The sequence below is a fragment of the Talpa europaea genome, assembly GCF_964194135.1.
Source record: "Talpa europaea genome assembly, chromosome: 4".
Lineage (NCBI taxonomy): Eukaryota > Metazoa > Chordata > Mammalia > Eulipotyphla > Talpidae > Talpa > Talpa europaea.
In genome coordinates, this window is record NC_140070.1 from 132,367,020 (window position 1) to 132,388,515 (window position 21,496).

General features: G+C 34.8%; 1 protein-coding gene across 4 annotated transcripts in view; it reads left to right on the forward strand.

Annotated features, from left to right (window-relative positions):
- NCAM2 (neural cell adhesion molecule 2) overlaps window positions 1–21,496 on the forward strand; it is a gene marked incomplete at both ends in the record, with an annotated part of 418,249 nt that overhangs the window by 334,167 nt on the left and 62,586 nt on the right. For all 4 annotated transcript variants that reach the window (XM_084232218.1, XM_084232219.1, XM_084232221.1 and 1 more), the window contains 3 exons: window positions 1,085–1,272; window positions 3,433–3,529; window positions 14,946–15,119. In XM_084232218.1, the coding sequence (XP_084088344.1) occupies window positions 1,085–1,272; window positions 3,433–3,529; window positions 14,946–15,119 (459 nt within the window). The remainder of the gene's footprint in view (window positions 1–1,084; window positions 1,273–3,432; window positions 3,530–14,945; window positions 15,120–21,496) is intronic.

Genomic DNA, 21,496 nt, shown 5'->3' on the forward strand with positions numbered 1-21,496 from the left:
ATTTTATCATCAAGTTATAATAATTCAATACACATAGCCCAGATATATATTATATATGGACAGACTAGACTGTGAGTCAGCTATTAAGTCCCATTAGCATGTGATTTTCATAGTGGGCAATATTTATATACAAATAAATTATCCACATAACTCTCTCAAGGATATTATAATGCTAAAGATATTATATTTCATATGTGTTATGCAGTGAAAATATTATATATAAATAAATATCAGCATAAGCTTAGTTTTATATGAATATCAAGATGTTTGGCTTCTTTTTTGGTTGCAAACTTAATCCATTATATCATTAGATATTTTACTTTATCATTCCTGGCCTTGAAAAAAATATTTTCTCCTTAATACATCTTACATTAATTTAAGTGAATTCTATTTAATTTAAGTGACTTGACAATTAATTTGCCATTTTTATTAAAATAATTTTAATAATTTTAATTTTAATCAAATGATATATTGTCTATTTTCTCTTAAGTGAGGACTGTGTAGGGACTTGAATATTGACAGAGCATCGTAGGAACTGATTAGGAACTGATTAACTTTTAAATTAGCTACTGTTGATTAAATCATCACTGGTTTAATAGGAATTGGAAATTATATTTCAGGGAAAATGAGTTTAGTTCTTATATTGCTATTTTAATTTAGATTTCCTATCTGTTTCAAAATATTTTATAAGATAAATTATATGGCTAAGACAATGTTAAAAATGACCCAAGACCACTGATATTGCTGTTTTATCCTAAAATCTCATTTTATGATGAGGACTGTTTCAGAAACAATCTACATAGATCAATAACTGTTCATTTACTCAATAGATATTTGTGTGTGTCTGAGAGTATTATATTTTAGTAATTGGTTAACTCTGGGTGGATATATATATATAAATAAAATTATTTGATGAAATGTTCAAATGACATATTTTTATGAGTTCTGATGTCACATTAAATACATGAAAACAGATTTACTATTGCTTTGTTTGGTAATGAAGTAAGAGTTACTATTATGTATGTAAATTAAATGATTATCTTAAAGAGAAAATCTATAAATGTTATATTATATTGCTTTACAGATGCTCCCAAGTTCATATCAAACCAAACAATTTATTATTCCTGGGAAGGAAATCCAATCAATATAAGCTGTGATGTGAAATCTAATCCACCAGCATCAGTCCACTGGAGAAGAGAGAAATTAGTCTTACCTGCCAAAAACACCACTAACATAAAGACATATAGTACAGGAAGAAAGATGATATTAGAGGTAAGTCTTCATGTATATATCAACAAATTGTGTTATTTAAGTGGTTATTAACTATTTTATAATATATTTAAATATATAACCTAGTATGAATAGTTAATATGTATCAGTATATATGTTTGTATATAATATATGTGTTATATACACACACACTCATAACCTAGTACACATAGTTAGTAATTATTTATTTAAATGATCATTTTATGCATTTGGATCATAGACCATTAATGAGGAATGTCTCACTATTTATAAATATAAAAATATAGGTGTATAGCAACAGCAATTATTTTTCATATATTTATATTTTGAATGAAAAGCAATTATATCAGGAAAATAATAGGAAAGGAAATAAACAATTTGTCAGTTACTAGTGTTCAAAAGTTCATTTCAATGTTCATAGAAGGCATTGGTTCTGTACTATACCTTCCTTCTCCTCAGACTGGCGTGAGTAGATACTATGTACCATTCACTTATTTATAAGTTGCAAAATAAACTGGATTTAGCTGTTCACATCCTCATTTCATTTTACTTTTCAAATCAATATTGTAGATTGTTGTTTTTATACTGACAACTGCCTGACTTTGAGTTCAGTTTAAATATATAATACTTTTATTTATTAAATTCAAGTTATGTGCATGTATATCTGCTCTCAGATTTTATAGGCACCTGTGACATTAATCATCAGCCCCTCCAATTTATCCTTTCAGAAAGATTGAAACTTCCAGGAACAGGGAAGAAACTGAATTGAGACTTTAAAAAATTTCCCCATGAAAATGGCTTTATTTAAATTATTTTACTGATATTGAGGAACTGTACAATAGTCACAATTCTTTGTCATGTCCATATTGTCTCACATTGTATTCATTCCTGAAAATTCTTCCCTGTGGAATGGATCTTCTGTAGAAAAATAGTCACCTCGAGGGCTAGAGCTTCCTCATATGCCTGTATAGAAAAATGATTTTGGTTTTTTTGGCAAATTCCTCTCTCACTTGTAAAATTAATTTGCAGTTAAATCTACTTGGTTTATTAGAAACTTAATGTAAGAAAAAATATTATTTTAATCATTTAGGAGTACTTTACATAAGAACTGTTAAAACTTCTATTCCTTAAGCCAGTGATCTATTCCTGGATGGACAGCTGAGTGCAGAATGAATGACACAGCTTTTTTTGTACTCTTTTAGAATTACCATCTTCAATGGACCTCAAAATTGCACTTTTAGTTAATAGCCTCCCATTACCACCAAATCATTTTCCCCCTTTTGGTATGGAGTTGAAATTAACAGCAACTCTTGTTGTAAGCATATTCTCTCCTAATAATGGTTACTGGGACTGAAAATTATATCTATTACTATCATCAAATCTCTTTTCTGAATTGATATTTTAGAATTTTGGTACATTAGAATTACAGGGTTGGTCCCAATGTTCAGCAATAGAATCCCAGAAGGTTAACTTAATTATGGATTTCAAATGTGTAAGCCTCGAGGTCAGATCTTTTCCAACTAAACTGAAAGAGAATGATAGGAATTGAACAGAAATGGAGGCAAGATACTGTTATTAGATGTCAAGATAATGTACTTGTCTATCAGGATTGCTACACAATGGCAATATTTCCTTGAAAAATACCTTCCTGGAAATATTTTTTTTTAGAATGAATCTTCATCCCTTGTTAATATTTTATGTTCAGTAAAATCATAAGAGGGTGAGAAATTTGACACATTACAAGTCATTTTTTAACTTCAAATTTGCCTAATCTTAGAAAAAATCTTAGAAAAAAAAGCACTAACAGAGCTATTGGTACAAGTTCCCTGTTTTTAGTTTACCTCTCTAGTGCTGAAAAAGAAAATGTACTTTTCAAATTGTATACTATTTTGAGCTTTACATGTATATCTAACAGTTTTTCTATTCACCTAGATAAAGAATCATGCCATTTATTTACTTAATAATTTAATGGAAAACATAATATATGTAGTTCAATAATAGTATATGGGTTATATCTTCAAAGGGTCCATATTATTATTTAGTAATGCTCACTTGATATAAAAATGGTTATAAACAAGAAATTTTGAGTTATTTACTATGCGTGAAGATGGTAGACATACTAGAGTTTATTCTAAAACAGTGATATTGTCCTAGAGTTGTGAAACTTTTATTTTGATGGTTTAGGTTGCACCTACATCTGACAATGACTTTGGACGATATAATTGCACAGCCACTAACCGTATAGGAACAAGATTTCAAGAATATATTCTTGCTTTGGCTGGTAAGTGTAACACAATAATTTTAAAATCTCATAAAATATTTTGTAAGCAAACAGCTTTTACATTTTAGTAAGCCATGATACCTACCATTATTCAAAAGAATGAATTAGAGCCTCAAAGCTTGAAATAGTTTTATCTGACCTATAGTCAGGACTTAGAACATATTTGCTAATAAAGAGTGAATTTAAAAATTGATTGTAATTCCTCAAACTAAGGGAGATATGTATGAAAGATGGAGAAAATATGTCTTTAGAAAGTCAAAAATCAATATTTTGACCCCACTTCAAGCCAGTGCTGTTTGGGCCTTTGCCTGTAAGGGACAGGCAATTTCAAGTGTTTACTGGGAGTCTCTTATTAGTAACATTCCTTTTTCTTCTCTCTATGCACAGTAATTCTATTAAAGATCTTTCACACTAAAAAAAGAAATCAACTATTTCATATAAAGTAAGAACCCTGTCAAAATCATTAAAAACAGGAAATTCCTAGAGAATTTAGAATTGTAAACCTCAAAGTACAAATATTAAGCTTATTTTCAAAGGAAATAGAATATTTGCATTTAATAGCTTTTGTTGAAAAGTGTTTCATTTTCTACATAGAAAAAGTATCCTACTTCTTCCTTTAAGTTTTAAAGATATAGAAATGATAGCACATAGAGTAAAATTTATTTTGACTAGAAATCCATCTGGTTTTAGTTATATTAATACATATACATGCATGCGCACACACAAGCTAATTACAAGGAAATTTGACTAATTTCCTAAGGCTTTGAATTAATATGAGTAGTGAATGCTGCTTATCAGTAGAGATACTTCAGTTTATTTTCAATGAATTGTGATGTGGCTTAACACATCTCAGTTTTCTAGAATTTAGTTTTCTTGTATAATGGTTGAGTCATGTCTAAATATAGAGCCTACATCCCATGATTTTCACTGACATTGATTTGCTAGTAACTTCATGGCAGACAATAAATATTAGTTTATCCCCTTCCTTCATCCCTCTGCCCTCTTTGCCTATATCTTTTTTTTTAAAGATTAATTTATTGGGCCTCCCTGTTGGCACAGGACATTGAGCGTAGCACTGTGAAGCTGTCCGCAGCCTCTGCAGTGCTGGTTCGATCCCCACCGGCCTCGGAGCAACCCACATGGCAAGCAGACTCTCCTGTCTCACCTGCTGCTCCCCTCAGCAGTGTATTTCAGACCTTCTGCCTGTTCTGTTCCCTGCTCTGTCTCTGGTGAATCCTCTCACCCTCCTGCACATCTGGCCTGTACCCCGGTTCTTGTATAAATAAAAATAAATCTTTTAAAAAAATATTCATTTGTTTATGCATACAAGAGCTGGGGTACAGGCCAGAGATGTGGGGGGTGAGAGGATCCACCAGAGACAGAATGGGGAACAGAGCAGACAGATCCACTGAAATACACTGCTGAGGGGAGCAGCAGGCGAGACAGGAGAGGTCTGCCTCGCCATATGGGTTTCTCCCTGGCCAGCCCGGGGATTGAACTCATGATGCAAAGGCTTCAGATTGCTTCATAATGTGTTGCTTAACCCTTGCGCCACCAGGGAGGCCCCTCTTTGCCTATATCTTAACTCTCATCTTAATATTATTCCCCTTTCTCCTTTTGTCCCTAAAACCCCTTTCTCTTTCATATAAACTTCTCTCCCCCTCTTTGTAGTAAAATTTAACTTGCTCAAATAACAGGTTTTGTAAATATTTGCCCTCTTGGTCTACAGTTAATGGAATGTTTGAGAATATGTCTACAAAGCCATAAATGCTAGATGAATATGTACCATTTTATTTAAAGTCACATTGAATTTACAGAGTTCAAATTCTTCAGGACAAACTAGATTTTTGTAAGGTTTAAATAAAGGGGTCCCATCAAATGAATCATATTTATAAACATTGATGTTAAATATGGTTTCCTCTTTAGGACTCTGTAGTTTTAAAATCTCCATTACATTATTACTTGAATCAACCTCTTTTTGGAACAAAAATTTATATATATATATTTATTACATCATTCTTAATATTTGTACAATGTATGATTTCCCCATGAAATTTCTACCACCATTTCAGCTGTGCACCATCCCCATAGTCCCTCTTCCCGTCCTGTCTGATCTTTCTCCCTCCTCCTCCCCTACAGAATGTCTCTGATCTATAGCCTGGAACAAAATTTTAGCTTTTATCTATTTGTCACAAAATTGTGGGATATATGTTAATTTCACAGCCCAGTTTTCACTGTCCTGTTTGACCTAAAAAACCCTTGAGATCATGTGACATATGGCAGTTAATCTAAACAGCCAACAGTTTTAGCTTGTAGTTATGTCCTATGCGTTCTTTGAAAAGTATAAGAACAAGTTACCTTCTTAACTTTCTTTGTTTTAAAATCTTTTCATGGGGCTTCCCCTGGTGGTGCAGCAGTTGAGCGCTGGGCTAGGAAGCTGCCCGCAGCCTCTGCAGTGCCAGTTCTATCCCTGGCTGCCGGCAAGGGTCCCACATGGCGCACAGACCTCTCCTGCTGTGCCCACTGCTCCCCTCAGCAGTGTATTTCGTCAGTCTGCCTGTTCTGTTCCCCGCTCTGGCTCTGGTGAATACTCTCACCCTCCCGCGCTTCTGACTGTACCCAGTGCTTGTATAAATAAATAAATATTTAAAAAAATAAAATGAAATCTTTTTATGGCCTTACCTCTTTCCTTTTTGTTTTCACGCCCTTTCCTCTCTAAAATAATTGAGCCCAAGGCAGGCATTGGTTTGTGGAGGGGGTGGGCACAGCTGACTAGCATTGGGTATCAGATTCTGAGCAAAGAGAATGTTATGAAGGGGATTGTCAGTGGCCCACTGTGGGACGTTGGGGTCCAAGCAAGGAGAACGGATGTTATATTTAACTTTTAATTGTAAACTTTTAATATTAAACCTTAATATGATGATCTTGTCTTTGTTTCATTGATTTGCATACTTTTCTAATAAAGTCACCTCCAGGGCAATTTTAGGGGAGATGGCTTTCTGGCATAGGCACCTGAATCCTGATGGGGTTTCTGTGCTTCACAGTAGCCGTTCCAAATTGGCCCCCTGACCAGACTGTGTTGAGGACTCACTGGGGAAAGCTAGTCACAGCATGAGCACATGGCCTGGCATAGCAGATAGTAGCTGACAGCTATGGTACTCAAATTGCAGTTCTTATGGGTCACTTTGGGTAGAAAGTAGGCTGTTGGTACCCCATTAGATATAATACTCAGATCAGGAGTCCATGGTAGAATAATGTGTAGTAAAACTGCATAATGGAATAATAACCTTACTTATTCTTGGCACAGTATTTCTATGAAATAATATAAAATTTCATTTATGCAGCTTTCCTCTCTAAAGTATTTTCCTATGTCTTTCTCACACAAATTGCTATTAAGTGAGGTCTCCCTCCGTGCTATGCTCAATAATTGATTTCTGTTTTAACTTAAGTTCAGAACTCTACCTAGCCTTATTAAATTGTATCCTGTCAACTTGGGATCATCTTTTCAACCTACTGAGACCCTGTCAAATTCAATGTTTAAGCTCTCTTTCCAAGATTGATTTAATTCACAAATATCATGATGTTGTCATCTATATTTCATCGAAGTCATGGATAAGCCTCTTCAAGTCATTTTTGAGACTAGAGTCTTGTTTACAGGTTAAGTTGGATCAGTCTAACAGGATTCTGTAGATATGGAATTACTGCCAATTTACTTGTCCTTGTACCTGAACCTCATTCTAGCCAGACCCTTGTTCCATCAAGCTTAAAATCAAATTAAAATTAGTTTTTTTGGAAACACACTTTCTTTGACTATAAAGCAAAATTTCTCTTACAAGCTCAGTTTTATAGTCAATCCTAGAAAAGTCTGTATTTTGTTCTTTTATCAGAAAATGTGACACAAACTTTTTTTTTCTTCAGAATAGTTGTGACATCCTTTTAATTCCCTCATTCCCATAGCTTCTGGAAAAAAAAAAAAAAGGAGCCTAAGATAATCAGGTAGTATTTTTAGCATTTGCTTGCATGAATTCCAAGTCATTTGTGAGTTTGGTCACTCAGTATATTTGTAGTGAAAATTGCCAGGTGCTATTCTAGACTTTGGGTTATTGAAGACAAATGTATGACATGTGATCTTTACCCAAAAAAAAAGGGTACAAAAGATAAGATTTGCAATTGAAATGTGGTTCTGAAACTTTGGGAACACAAAATCAGATTCTGAAAGGAATTCTTAGGATAGGCTTCAACAGGTGTGAACTTTGGAGCTGAGTCTGAAAGAATAAGTAGAAAGAGATCCAGTGAAGAAGAAAAAGGTGAAAAGAACAAGACTGTCTCTACAAAGGTTCTATGCTGTGTAGAAGTATGGACTGTAAAGAAATGAGCATGTGATGAAAACCTGGAGTACCATACTGTTAAGGCAATCAGTGGTAGTGAGGTGAGGAGATGGGTAGTGAGAGATCAAATTATGGAGCTCCTTAAAAAACATTCATCATATTTATATTCTATTACATGACATATACAAGGATGGGAAGTTTGGAGTCTTTAGTCATTAAGCAACAGGATCCATTTACATGAACCAACTCTTGGTAGCACTGTGAAAATGATTTCAACATAGCATTGGGCATGACACAACGGCCAATTTCTGTATTCCTCTAAATAGCAATAATATATAAATGTAAATTCAACCATCTTAAAGTAATATTCAGTGTCTTAAAAAATATATATATATATATAATCCCTCTTTATCCTTCTCTGTGCATATTTATGTATATGTGTATACAAAAGATAAGATGTGGTATACAAGAAAAGGATTGAAATAGAGATGTATATTCTAAGTGCATGTGTGTATATATCAGGCAAATGGATTGCTTTCCCTTTAGTCTGGTAGATGTCAATGTAAAAATTAATAAGCTTTTTTTTATATAGTGGAAACTAATTCTAACGATCTTAAAACAATCACTTTGTATAACTCCTTCTAATATATCATTTCTCTGCCACCCACCCTGCCTTAAAATTGAACTTCACAGGGGCCTCCCTGGTGGTGCAGCGGGTTGAGCACCGCGCTGTGAAGCTGTCCACAGCCTCTGAGGCACAGGTTCTATTCCCGGCCAGCCAGGGAGAAACCCACATGGCACGACAGACCCCTCCTGCCCCTCCCTCTGCTCCCCTCAGTAGTGTCTTTGGTCTTTCTGCCTTTTCTGCTCCCCGCTCCATCTCTGGTGAATTCTCTCACCCTCCTGCTCCTCTGACTGTACCACAGTTCTTATATAAATAAAAAAAAAAAAATCTTTAAAAAAATTAAACTTCACAGAAGACTATATTTGTTGTATCTAACTATTCATCTCTCATCCTGTCACAGACTCTTGCAGTCAAATTTTTAACTCCATTGCCCAGTAGTATCTATCATCAAGGTAATCTTTGACCTTCCCAGGTTCAATATCCCAGGTTGTTTCTGAATCTTCGTGCTTAGTGATCTAGCAGCAGAATATTACACGATCACATCTTTCTCTTTGAATCATCTGCCAGCCCCAACTTACCTACTGTGCTGTCCTGCTTGTCACTGGCCTCTCCTTCTTACTCTCCTTTGCTACTTGTTCTTCATCTCTCTCACCTCAAAATCACTGTGAATCATTGGGATCTTGTTGTTGTCTCTACACTCACATCTTTGGAATTCTTCTATATTCTTACTGATCTAAAATCCACTTATACTCTGTGAATCCCCAAAATTTATCTTCCTCTTGTGTCTTTTGCTTGAATGTCATAGTTCTGTCACACAGCTTCAATTTCTCTCCATTAAGAGCTTTAAATATGCAGCATAAAAATTCAAATGTCCAGATACCCAAATATGATCTGAGACCACACAAAGCAGAAGCAGAGCAAACCCAAATGAGGATAGATTTCCAGAGAAAATATGCAGTGGGTAGTGACACTGAATATTAGGGTCTTGCTAGAAGTAGGAAGTTAATCTTCATTTCATAATTCCCTTAATATCGGAAACTTTTTCATACAGTGATTGATGAGGAAACCAAGAAAAAAAAATAATCAAAGGAGCTTGGTGGTTATAAAATAATTCGAAAGGCAGAGGAAAGAAAAAAAGAGATAGTCACCAGATTACTGAGTTAAAGATCACAAAATAGTAGGATTGAGGTTCAGAGGTCATGTCTGTAACTGTTTGCTAGAGGTCAGGATGTCCTGTTGCCAAGCTAACATTCTGTTGAAATCATAACCACCCTGCACCCCAATTTGTGTGCATAGACTGTGGGGCTTGGGATTCCTCTAATCTATCACACTCACATGTGCAGATCCTCTTGCTCTAACTGCTATCATGGCACTTAGAACTGCAATAGCAATTGAGTCTGGGCAATGAAGACTTTAAGCCTTGCAGTCTATATGGTGATGGGGAGTAGCTTAGATGATTGAAATGGACACAGAATGCAATAGAAAACATTTGCAATAGGATTTTTAAACACCATTCTGAAAACACCATTCACAGAAGAATTTTATAAATATCAAACTTTTCTGATTTATTTAGCATTCTCATCTGTGGGCAAAAAATTGAGCTGGTGATTCTGAATTATACCTTAGTTTCCAACTTTCTAGTAAACCGAGTTTCCAGATGCAAATATGTTGGATAGAAATTAGGAACCACCTATTCAAAGAGTGTGACAGTGAACAAAACAAATGTGAATGTAGAACAGAGTAGGACTAAAGAAAGTTTGTCATTTGGGAGAACTTTGCAGTTCATCACAATAAGACAGAAGATACTTTAATTTTAAATTATGAAAGAAGAGAAAATAGAAAAGAAGTATCTAATGAAGCCGTACTCCTCAAAAGAGAAAGATAATAGAAATGCCATTTAGGATGGAAGACTTAGTCTTGGAAAAGTGGAGGACAGACTTCTATTATAGGCTAATCCAGAAGTGATAGGGTATGATCTAAAGGAGCTTGCTTGAAGATTTCAATTTTCACTTTTGCTGTTGAGCTCTGTTTATTTGCTGGGACTTAAGGATGGCATTGAAGAAGAGAATCAGAAAAACTAACATGTATCACAATAACACCCATGCAGAACTCATCTGTCGTTGTCTTCAAGATATAAGCACAGCTTCTCTGAAGGTCAAGGAAATGCTAGTTTGCAATACCATGATTCATCTTCATTTTGAAAATGTTACTGAAAAATTTCATCATTGAAGTCTCCTGTGTACTCACAATATATTAATTACCTCCATTCATTTTCTTCCACCCTTGTATTTTTGGACACATATGTATTATATTAATTTAATATAATTAATTAATGTATTAATAATTAAATATATCAATTTTGCTTCATATATCAATTTTGCTTCATAAGTATCCTTATATTGGGATGCATTTTTATAAGACAGAGGAACTTAGATTTGATGTACTATTTTGAATCTTTTTCCAGATATCTATGTATATTTCTGATTATTGTCATCCTTTTTCATAAACCTTTAAGTTACTCCACTTCAGTGATTGCTTACTCTTTATTTAACTGTATTGTTTTATTTTACAGAATTAAAGTCAGACAAGCAACTCCTCTCTTTGCTCTTGTGCCTATTACAAGATGAAACTATCACCAAGGCAAACTGTTTCTCACACTTACACTTTAATTGAACTAGAACTTCAGGTATAAATACCAAAAGGTTTATCAACATTATATCCAGAAAGACTTTTTAAAGAAAGGATAAGTGATAATATTTATGATTGTCCAGTGGTTTATATCTATTCCTTGCCCTCACAAAGGAGACGTGAATACCTCTGTTACTGTTATCATTTTAATTATGAGGAAACTGATCTCCATTAAGTAACACAGTAATTCCAGAAACTTCTATTTTTTGACTCTTAGATCACCATAACACCAACCCATTGCTGTTGTAAAAAGTATATATTTCTAAGCTGAAACTCAGTATCTAATATCCACCATTTGACTAAGACATTGGTATTCATGAACGGATACACAGTAATATGAAAGCAAGGGTGATTATAAAGGAGGGATAATAAAACCTACAATGATTAGTATTTACTAAGATCTTAATGTAGTTCAGATTGTTTTAAATGTTCTATATGCTTAGGAATCCTGGCTGTGGGTATTATTCTGATCTTCATTTTAGAGAGAAAAATGCTAGGGGTTGAAAACATTAAGGTTGCCATTTGACCAAAACTTGCAAGGCCAGATTATGGATCTATAGATTCTGATACTTTATATCTAGATTCTAATCAATACTATAGTGGTACTAGTAGAGATCTGAAAAGGATAAGTAAGAAAATAGCATTTTCATATTTTTCTTATCTATTCCTTTAATGATGAGTCGTTTTCATTAATTATTGACCTGGAAGGAGCTTGAAATTCATTTAGAAAAATATCCTAATGAGGAGGGGAACATTGTGTATGGAATTCATATCCACAAGCCCTATTGGAAATATTAGGTTGTATATACCCATGGAGCTCAGATAATTCAGGATCTTGAAATCCAGACTGAAAAGGCTAAGCTTGATGTTTTAAAAAGGAGGAAGCCCCTGAATACCCTGCTTAGGGAAGTGATGTGATTAGAGTGGTACTTTAGAAAAATTGATTTTGCATTTACATGCCACATGGATTGAAATTCAGTGGGATGTCCAATAGATAAGGAAGCTAAGAGCCACTAATGGCACTGTAGGTAGAGACAAATGGAGCCTGGGTTTGGAATTTAATAGTGGAAACAGGAAGGAAGGGATGGACACAACAATTATGATGCAGAATGTTGAAAATAACTTCATGACTAATTGTGATGTCCATAAGAGATAGGGAATAAACTCAAGGATGAATGTGAATATAAAACAATTGGCGAAAGTAGAAAGAAGTATCAGAGTTTTCGATGCTAGGAATATCAGACACTATTCATTTGGAGATGTTCTGAATCTTTATATACTATTCTTTCATTGAAGAAATATTTAATTCATAATTTTTTTGAGGACTGAGTAGAAGCTAGTCACTTTTCTCAATGTTATATATATGTATGCATTCATATATAAATATGTAATAATTTAGTAGCTGTAGGTTATAGGACATATACAACTAAAATGTAAAAAAATATGTTTAGGAAGATACTAGACCTTCTGGACATAAGTATGTGTCTCCTATTAGTCAGGTAACAAAAAGAAGAGACCAATAAAAATGAATATAAGTGAAAAACCCAGGGTAATAATAAGTTTATTTGAAAATATACTATATAAGCATATCTTCTTAGCTTATAATACATACCATTATGAACCAAGCCATACAACCAAAGGTGGGAATCCTAGAAAAATCATCTTTCTCTCTCCTCACCAAGAATTTAGTGACCTCCATTTGAAATCTGTTATCATTATGAATATTATATTGCTGTGATACCCAATTTAGACCTGATTGACATGAGAGAGCCACTCAGTCTGAGGTGAATAATTGGTTGCCTATTAAGAACAATCAAATAATGTTTACATTTTTATTCTTCCCTGCAAACTTGAGAGCAAACCTATAGATGAAAAGAACAAAAAATAACCTAGTGAATTAAAAAATACATGAAAACTATTATAATTTTATATTTAGCAACTTAAATAGATTATTTAAATAATTTCAAATGTTTATTTTCAGATAAGATTTCATAGCAGTCTCACATTTGGATACCTCAGAGATCTGCATATTTATTTCCTAATCTTAGATTAAGACATAAGGCAATCCACAGGATTCCCAAGGAATTAATAGTTACTGATTAGAGCTGAAATCTACACTATTTTATTTCTTTATAATATTCACATCCCAAAAGCTATAAGCTTACCCTCCTGGTTCTTTCCCAGTATCAAAGGCATATTTTCATGTTTTACAGTGCTTGCATCAAACTCTAGCAAATGGGACACAACTGACTTTTCACAGCCATTAGAGAGCTTTATATGAATGTTTGATGAGAACCAGAACAGGTCTACTATGGTATTTTCATTCAAGTTTCTTCTTTGTATGTTTATAAAGCCTAACTCCAGAGATTATGTTACATATTTATTTATAAATATATATTTTATATATAATAATATAATATAATGTTAATATATCATATTTGTATAGAAATTATATATTTATATTTGTAATTTTCTCTCTGAAAAATAAGCATATAGGTTTCCTTTTTGAAATTTTATGATTATTTGAATGTGATATTATAAAGAAAGAAATTCAGAGACAGAGCAAAAAAGAGATCATTGTAATATAAAACAAGCCTCTAATTCTTTGTATTTCTAGAGTAGAAATTTCACTAATTTTCTCATTGGAATTTCTGTCTCACTTGTTGTCTCCTTTTGTTTGTTCATAGCTTTTTGTATAGTCCTGATAAAATTTTGTAAACCAGAGAGTAAATTTCCACCCTATTCATCCACCCAGGATGGCTTATTGAGCTTGAAGTGATGTGAATAGTGGACTGATACCAAAATACATGCAAAAAAGACAACATATCTGTTTCTTAAATACAAGTTAAAACTTAAATATCTCAACTAAAGATTTGCTTTAGTAAAACAATATGCAACTAAAATTAAAACGTATAGATCGCAGTTTTATTTTGTTCATAATGTCATTTTCTCTAAACTTAACATTCCCAAATCTGTATACTCTTATTTTTAAGATTTATTTATTTATGCATACAAGAACTGGGGTACAGGCCAGAGGCGTGGGGGGTGAGAGGATTCACCAGAGACAGAGTGGGGAGCAGAACAGGAAGAATGACTGAAATACATTGCTGAGGGGAGTAGTGGACTAGACAGGAGAGGTCTGCTGCACCATATGGGTATCTCCCTGGCTGGGCATCAAACCCGTGCTGCAGTGGCTGCGGGCAGCTTCATAGTGCTGTGCTTAACCCCTTGCACCACCAAGGAGACCCAAATCAGTATACTCTTAGTGAAAAAAAAATCATATTTCAGGATGCAATTATTTATAATGATTACATAAAATCTTTGTTTTATGTTTTAATTATATCTGTGCTTCTCTTTTAATTATTACTCTTTCCCATTCTTTTCTCTCTCTGTCTCTCTCTGTCTCTCTCTCTCTTTCTCTCTCTCTCTCTCTCTCTCTCTCTCTCTCTCTCTCTCTCTCACACACACACACACACACACACACACACACACATTCCGGCTTGTTTTCCTTGAATGCAAATAAAATGATTATATTCTATAGAAAAGGCAGAAGTAAAATTACTCCCTCATTAAATGAAATTTGCTATGTTAATCATTGACTTGTCTATGCTCCCTGCAATCTGAGAGATTATTCACTGGCTCATGCAAGTTTTGTAATTTAAATATATTAAGCGATACCAGTAGTAGCACATTTCCTTAAGTCCTAATTCCCAGGCATCACAAGTCTTAATGATGATCATCCACATTATCTAGATTTGTGCTTGTTTCTTCATAGATGTGCCATCCAGTCCCTATGGAGTGAAGGTTGTCGAGCTGTCACAGACCACAGCCAAGGTTTCTTTCAGCAAGCCAGACTCCCATGGAGGAGTGCCTATTCATCACTATCAAGTGGATGTCAAAGAAGTGGCATCAGAAACCTGGAAAATAGTACGCTCCCATGGAGTTCAAAGTGAGTCAATGATTTCAAAGTGATTTATTAATTCAATCGGAAATTCAATATACCTGTGTGATTAGCTCTTTATTTTCCTTCAATGCTTTATTTTAATGAGGTGAGTTTCCACAGCCCTATTCTACTTGAGAATAACTTTAATAAGAAGTGGAAAAAGTTTCCATCATGATTAAAGATGGAAGAGTTTAGCAAAATCATCAGTTTAAAACTTGGGGAAATAAGTTTTTTTTTTTTTTTTTTAATGTATATGAGTACTAGTACTGGGATACAGGCCAGAGATGCAGTGGGTGAGAAGATCCACCAGAGACAGAGCGGGGAATAGAACAGGTAGAATGACTGAAATACATTGCTGAGGGGAGCAGCGGGTGAGACAGGCGAGATCTGCCTTTCCATGTGGGTTTCTCCCTGGCCAGTTGGGGATTGAACCCGTGCTGCAGAGGCTGTGGGTTGCTTCATAGTGCGGTGCTTAACCCCTTGTATCACCCTGGGGATGCCCTGGGAATAAGTTTTAAAACTTAAGTGGTTATATGAAATGTAAAGAGGCAAATGGACAAATAAGACAAAACAAAATTAAACTTTAATGTAGAGAACAGGTTGGTAGTTACCTGAGAGGAAGAAAATTAGGGGAGTGGGTGAAATGGGTAGAGAGGGCCAACTGTGTGGTGGGTGAATGGAAACTAAACTTTTGGTGGAGATCATGTTGCAGGGTATAGATGTTGAATAATAATGCTGTATACCTGAAACTTACATTGTTATAAAATTTTTATTGCAATCAAATTTCTAAAAATTAAACACTTTTGTAAATGTTTACAAAAATGTTGCTGTAAAAAGAGTTGTTGATACGTTAGGTTTTTGATGGCTGACTAATCTGCAATGTTTATTTTTCATTGGTTAGTAATATTTCTTCCATAAATAAGTTTGGAAATGGTATTGTTAAATATAGTTGTCTTATATATTTATTTATGAGGCAACCTATAAAAATTCATTTGACCACCAAAATATATTTTAATATCATATTCTGAAAGCCCCCATTTTTATTTCAAATATTGTCATTTTGAAAGCTACTGTTAGTAATTCTGAGAAGTTAAAACAATTTACAGGGCATTTTCACTTACATAGATCATGTGTTGAAAATGTGACGTTTTTCTCACTAAAGGAGAAGAGACTAAAGTAGGAATAATAATGAATTACAGATTGGACTCTGATGGTTGGGGTATGGAATGGCAGTAAGTGGTCCAAAAAAATGGCATAAAACAGTGAAGAAATTATTGTTCCATAATTTTCTTCCTCGACTTGCCTTGTTTTGACCCCAAAATAGGTATAGGATTTTGTAAAGGACACGAGACCTATTGTGAAGAAAAGGAGAATGAGTTGACTATGGAGACACAATATATAAAATCATTCTAGCTTTCCCTCATTGTTACCTGCTTGTTCAGCTTTTATTAAGAATCACTATTGATATTTGACAGAAGTCTTAGAAATATCAATCATCAGTCATTTACACATGCTTTAAATAATATCCCCACACTAGTCAGCTCTTATATTTTGTTTCAATGATGAGAAATTTGGTATGATGGTCTTTGTGTGCATGTTATCTAGTTCAGGGGAGATAATTTATAAAGATAGTTTCCCAAAGAATTGATGAGTGAGTTTTTTAAAAAAAATTGCAAAAGAAATCATTATCCTAAATGTAGGAATCATATAATTTTTATTTTTAAATATATTTTGTTGATTGTATAATTTATGTTATTGAACTTTAATAATGGTTTACATCTTTACCTCAAAGAATCCATCGTCCCCTTCCATAGACTCTTGTGCTCTCTCCCCACTTTGCTCTTATCCCTCACCTTCTCTCTCCCCTTCTGGAATAATAATTTTTAAAGAGAAAAAAAGAGGATGAAATGTGAAAAACATAAAGATAAAACAAATTATTTTTTAGTGCAGGACACTCAAAGTGGGTGTACAATCATAACTCGTATTCACAACTATGAGTACAAGTACTGGTAAGTATGGACATTATAGAAATTGAACTTGAGAGAACAGTACTGTTTCACTCTACCCTTCTGGAGGAGATTTATAGACTGTCTCAAGACTTCCCACAAAATTGCAATACAGTGAAGAATTTATAATGGATTTGATCTGGCCAATTTGGACAAGGTGAAAAACCTTTGTTTGCTATGTATCCATCTCTCAGAGGCAGATTTTGTTTATAAGGCTGAGATGTTCCATGGAATATTTGATAATTTAAAATAAGACACTGGGGCCTCCCTGGTGGCGCAGGCGATTGAGCGCAGTGCTGTGTGAAGCTGTCCACAGCCTCTGCAGTGCCGGTTCGATCCCCACCGGCCTCGGAGCAACCCACATGGCAAGCAGACCTCTCCTGTCTCGCCCGCTGTTCCCCTCAGCAGTGTATTTCATCAGTATGCCTGTTCTGTTCCCCACTCTGTCTCTGGTGAATCCTCTCACCCTCCTGCACATCTGACCTGTATCCTGGTTCTTGTATAAATAAAAATAAATCTTTAAAAAAATAAAATAAAATAAGAAGACACTATAACAGAAATTAGACATTCCAAGTGTATACGATAAGTGTGTTCTTCACCTGTGGGTATATTAAGAAGGAAAGAAAATGTGGGTCAGAAACATATTTGCTGATTCTGAATTTCAGTGAGTGAGTTACATGAGCCATACTCAATGTCCTCATACCAGGGCAGATTAAAGGTTGCCCGGGAACCAAAATACTCAAAGTCCTGTGACTGAGAATTTGTCATTTATACATGAAGAGACTATCTACATTGATACTCCCCCCTCCCATTTCTATGACTTTTTATTTTTTAATAATTATGTTCACGGGTGCCTTTAATCAGATGGCAGTCATGTGACCATTGCCTGATTTCAGGTAAGCATAGTACAAAGATGATTTTTTTTAAATAATAATTGTTTTCATTAATTTTCCACTTACTACTTCTAGGTATATTGCTTAGTGTTTATGTCCATTAAAGGTTTTGCCATCCCTATTTTATTTTTGTATTTTTTTTCCTGAAGAAACTGATGATTTTTTTAATTTTATATATATTTTTACATCATTTTTCATTGTTGCACAATGTATGTATTTTCATCTTGGTTATAGTCCCCATTCAAAGATGATTTTTAAATCCATTACTGCTTTTGTCCTTTTTTGAATCTCCCTTTCTTTGGTAAAAGCTATAAATCTATGACCGTCATCAAGCACAAACAACATCCCATTGAGTCTATCACAGGTTAAAAATCAATGATTTAGCTCTGACCCCCATGACATAAGAATAGCTGAGAGTGGGGCGTGCCCTGAATTACACCTTCCCTTAGGAGGAGGGAAGGAGTCAAATACATTTTATATTTCTGGTGCTATAATTCTGCCTGGGCTGTTCCCACCACCTGGGCTCTCTGTGAGACAGACATCCGAGGACCTCAGGGAAGCATGAGCAGGTGCATCTGCACTGGATAGAGTTGAAGTTGAATCACTTTTCAGCTTTATTCTCCTTCTTTACCTCCTTACACTTGTGTTCAGAAGCTTTTGTTTGGAATGTACTTATACATAGCTACTTCATGCAATATCCATTTGACCTGTCCTTTCATGTTTGATATGCTATTCTATGTCTCTGTTCATTAAAATCACACTTAATGACCACATTTTGAGTTTACTAAAGTTCTATTTGATTCTTTTCCAAATTAGCTTGGTATTTAAATATGTTGGTCATTTTTTTATTGTTTCTTTTGGTTAGCTTAAACATTCTTATTTTGTACTTAGATTTTCAATATACTTTTTATAGATTCTTATTTAGTTTACTAGATTTATTGTTTGACTTATTCAGCAGAATCTCAATCATGATGGTTTGTTTGAGTATAGTGAGTGATGTTAGAAACTGATCTCATGTTTTGCTTATCCTCTCTATCAACAATCATGTAAGACCTGCATTTTGTATACATTTTCATGCGAGAGATATTCTTTTGCTTCTGTTAGTTGTCCTGGAGCATTGCAAAGCTGGAAGCACAGACAACCCTAAATTGTTTTGTTTTTTTTTTTTAATTTGGGACTTCCTGTTATTTTTCTGTTATGCTCAAAGAATAGGTTTGTGGGTACTCATTTTTAAAGTACAGTAACCCAGCCGTCTTACACAATTGGAGTTGGATTCAAATTCAGAATAGTTTTAGTCATTGATTCTCCTGTATGTGTGCATATGTATACATATATGTGTATACATATGTATGTATGTTTGTGTATGTGTTTTCTACCCCGCACTTTTGCTTTTTCCAAGAACTTTGAGGTTCATGGTTCCATGTAGGTATCTTGCTTCAAATCTCCCTCTTGCATCTAATTTCCTCACTGAAGTCATTCAAACCCAGTTGTCTATAGCTGAGTCCTATGTACAATCTCTGAGTACCAGTGATCTTCTCAACAGGACTTCATTGTGACAGAAAAATAATGATGTGGCTGGACCTCTGGCTTCAGGTCTCCGCAACCACTTCATTTTTGATGATTCAGAGTGTGCCTTCCTGGCCTCTGACATAATATGTACATCTAAAAAGGTTTTTGAAAGTGATATGTGTAATTTATAGATGGAAGACATTTTTCTGGCTACTTGAGTGACCCTATTGCTGAAAACATGAAGACCTTTTTCCAAAAATACAAAAAATGAAGAAGTTCTTCCTGTGTACCTTTGTTCTATAGTTTGTTCTAATCGTTTATTTTAAAGCCTAAGAAACTTTTTTTTTTATTTTTTTATTTTTTATAAATTTTATTGTTATATTCCCCATACAATTGCAGCCCCCCATTCTGACCCCAATCCCTCCCCTCCCGCCCCCGCCCCCCTAAAAGTGTCTCTGGTTCATAGTTTTTTGTTGATTTTGATTTTCACTTTCTTATAGTTATTCATTTTCCTGGTCCCTTATTTAAGTTTTCTAGATTCCTGCTATGAGTGAGACCATCCGGTATTTTTCTTTTTCTTTTTGGCTTATTTCGCTGAGCATGATCCCTTCCAGCACCATCCATGTTGCAGCAAATTGCATGTGTTTATCTTTTTTGAATGCTGAGTAATATTCCATGGTATATATGTACCACATCTTCTTGATCCAGTCATCTATTTTTGGGCATTTGGGTTGTTTCCAAAGCTTAGCTATTGTAAACAGTGCTGCTATAAACATAGGGGTGCAGGTGTTCTTTGGAATTGATGTTTCTGTGTCCTTTGGGTAAATACCTAGGAGTGGAATTGCTGGGTCATATGGAAGCTCTATGTTTAGTAGGTCCAGAAATCTCCACACAGCTTTCCACAGTGGTTGGACCAGTTTGCACTCCCACCAACAGTGCAGAAGAGTTCCTTTTTCTCCACACCCTCGCCAACATTTGTTGTTGCTAGTTTTTTTAATATGTGCCATTCTCACTGGTGTAAGATGGTATCTCATGGTAGTTTTGATTTGCATTTCCCTGATGACAAGTGATGTTGAACATTTTTTCATATGCCTGTTGGCCATTTGCATTTCCTCTTCAGAGAAGTTTCTTTTAAGCTCTTCTGCCCATTTTTTGACTGGATTATTTTCTTTGTTGTTGTTGAGTCTCATCAGCTCTTTGCAGAAACTTTTGCATACTAATTATAATTATTGCCTTTAAGGCATTTTGTTAGAAGATAGATTTACATCCATCTATGACAAGACAGGTGCAAATGGCCATAAACATTGAATTGAATTGAATTTATTCCTTTATTCTTTTTTTAAAGATTTATTTATTTATGCATACATGCACTGGGGTACAGGCTAGCGGTGTGGGGGGTGAGAGGATTCACCAGAGACAGAATGGGGAGCAGAACAGGCAGACTGACTGAAATATACCCCTAAGGGGAGTAGCAGGCAGGTCAGGAGAGGTCTGCTGCACCTTGTGGGTAGCTGCCTGGCTTGGGATCGAACTTGTGCTGCAGTGGCTGCTTGCGCCACCAGGGTCACCCCTATATCTTTATTCTAACTCACATGACTTTAATTTTAACCTCTTTCCCTCATTCATACATATCTATAATTTGTTTTTGTTTTTGTTTATTTTTTTTAAGATTTATTGATGCAGGGCCTCCCTGGTGGCACAAGGAGTTAAGATGCAACCTATGAAGCTGTCCTTGGCTGCTGCAGCATGAGTTCGATCCCCGGCCGCCCAGGGAGCTACCCACATGGTGCAGCAGACCTCTCGTGACTCACCCGCTGCTCCTCTCAGGAGTATATTTCAGTCAGTCTGCCTGTTCTGTTCCCCACTCTGCCTCTGGTGAATCCTCTCACCCCCCACTCTTCTAGCCTGTACCCCAGTTCTTGTATGCATCAATACATAAATCTTTAAAAAAATAAGAGAAAGAAAAAAAAAGACT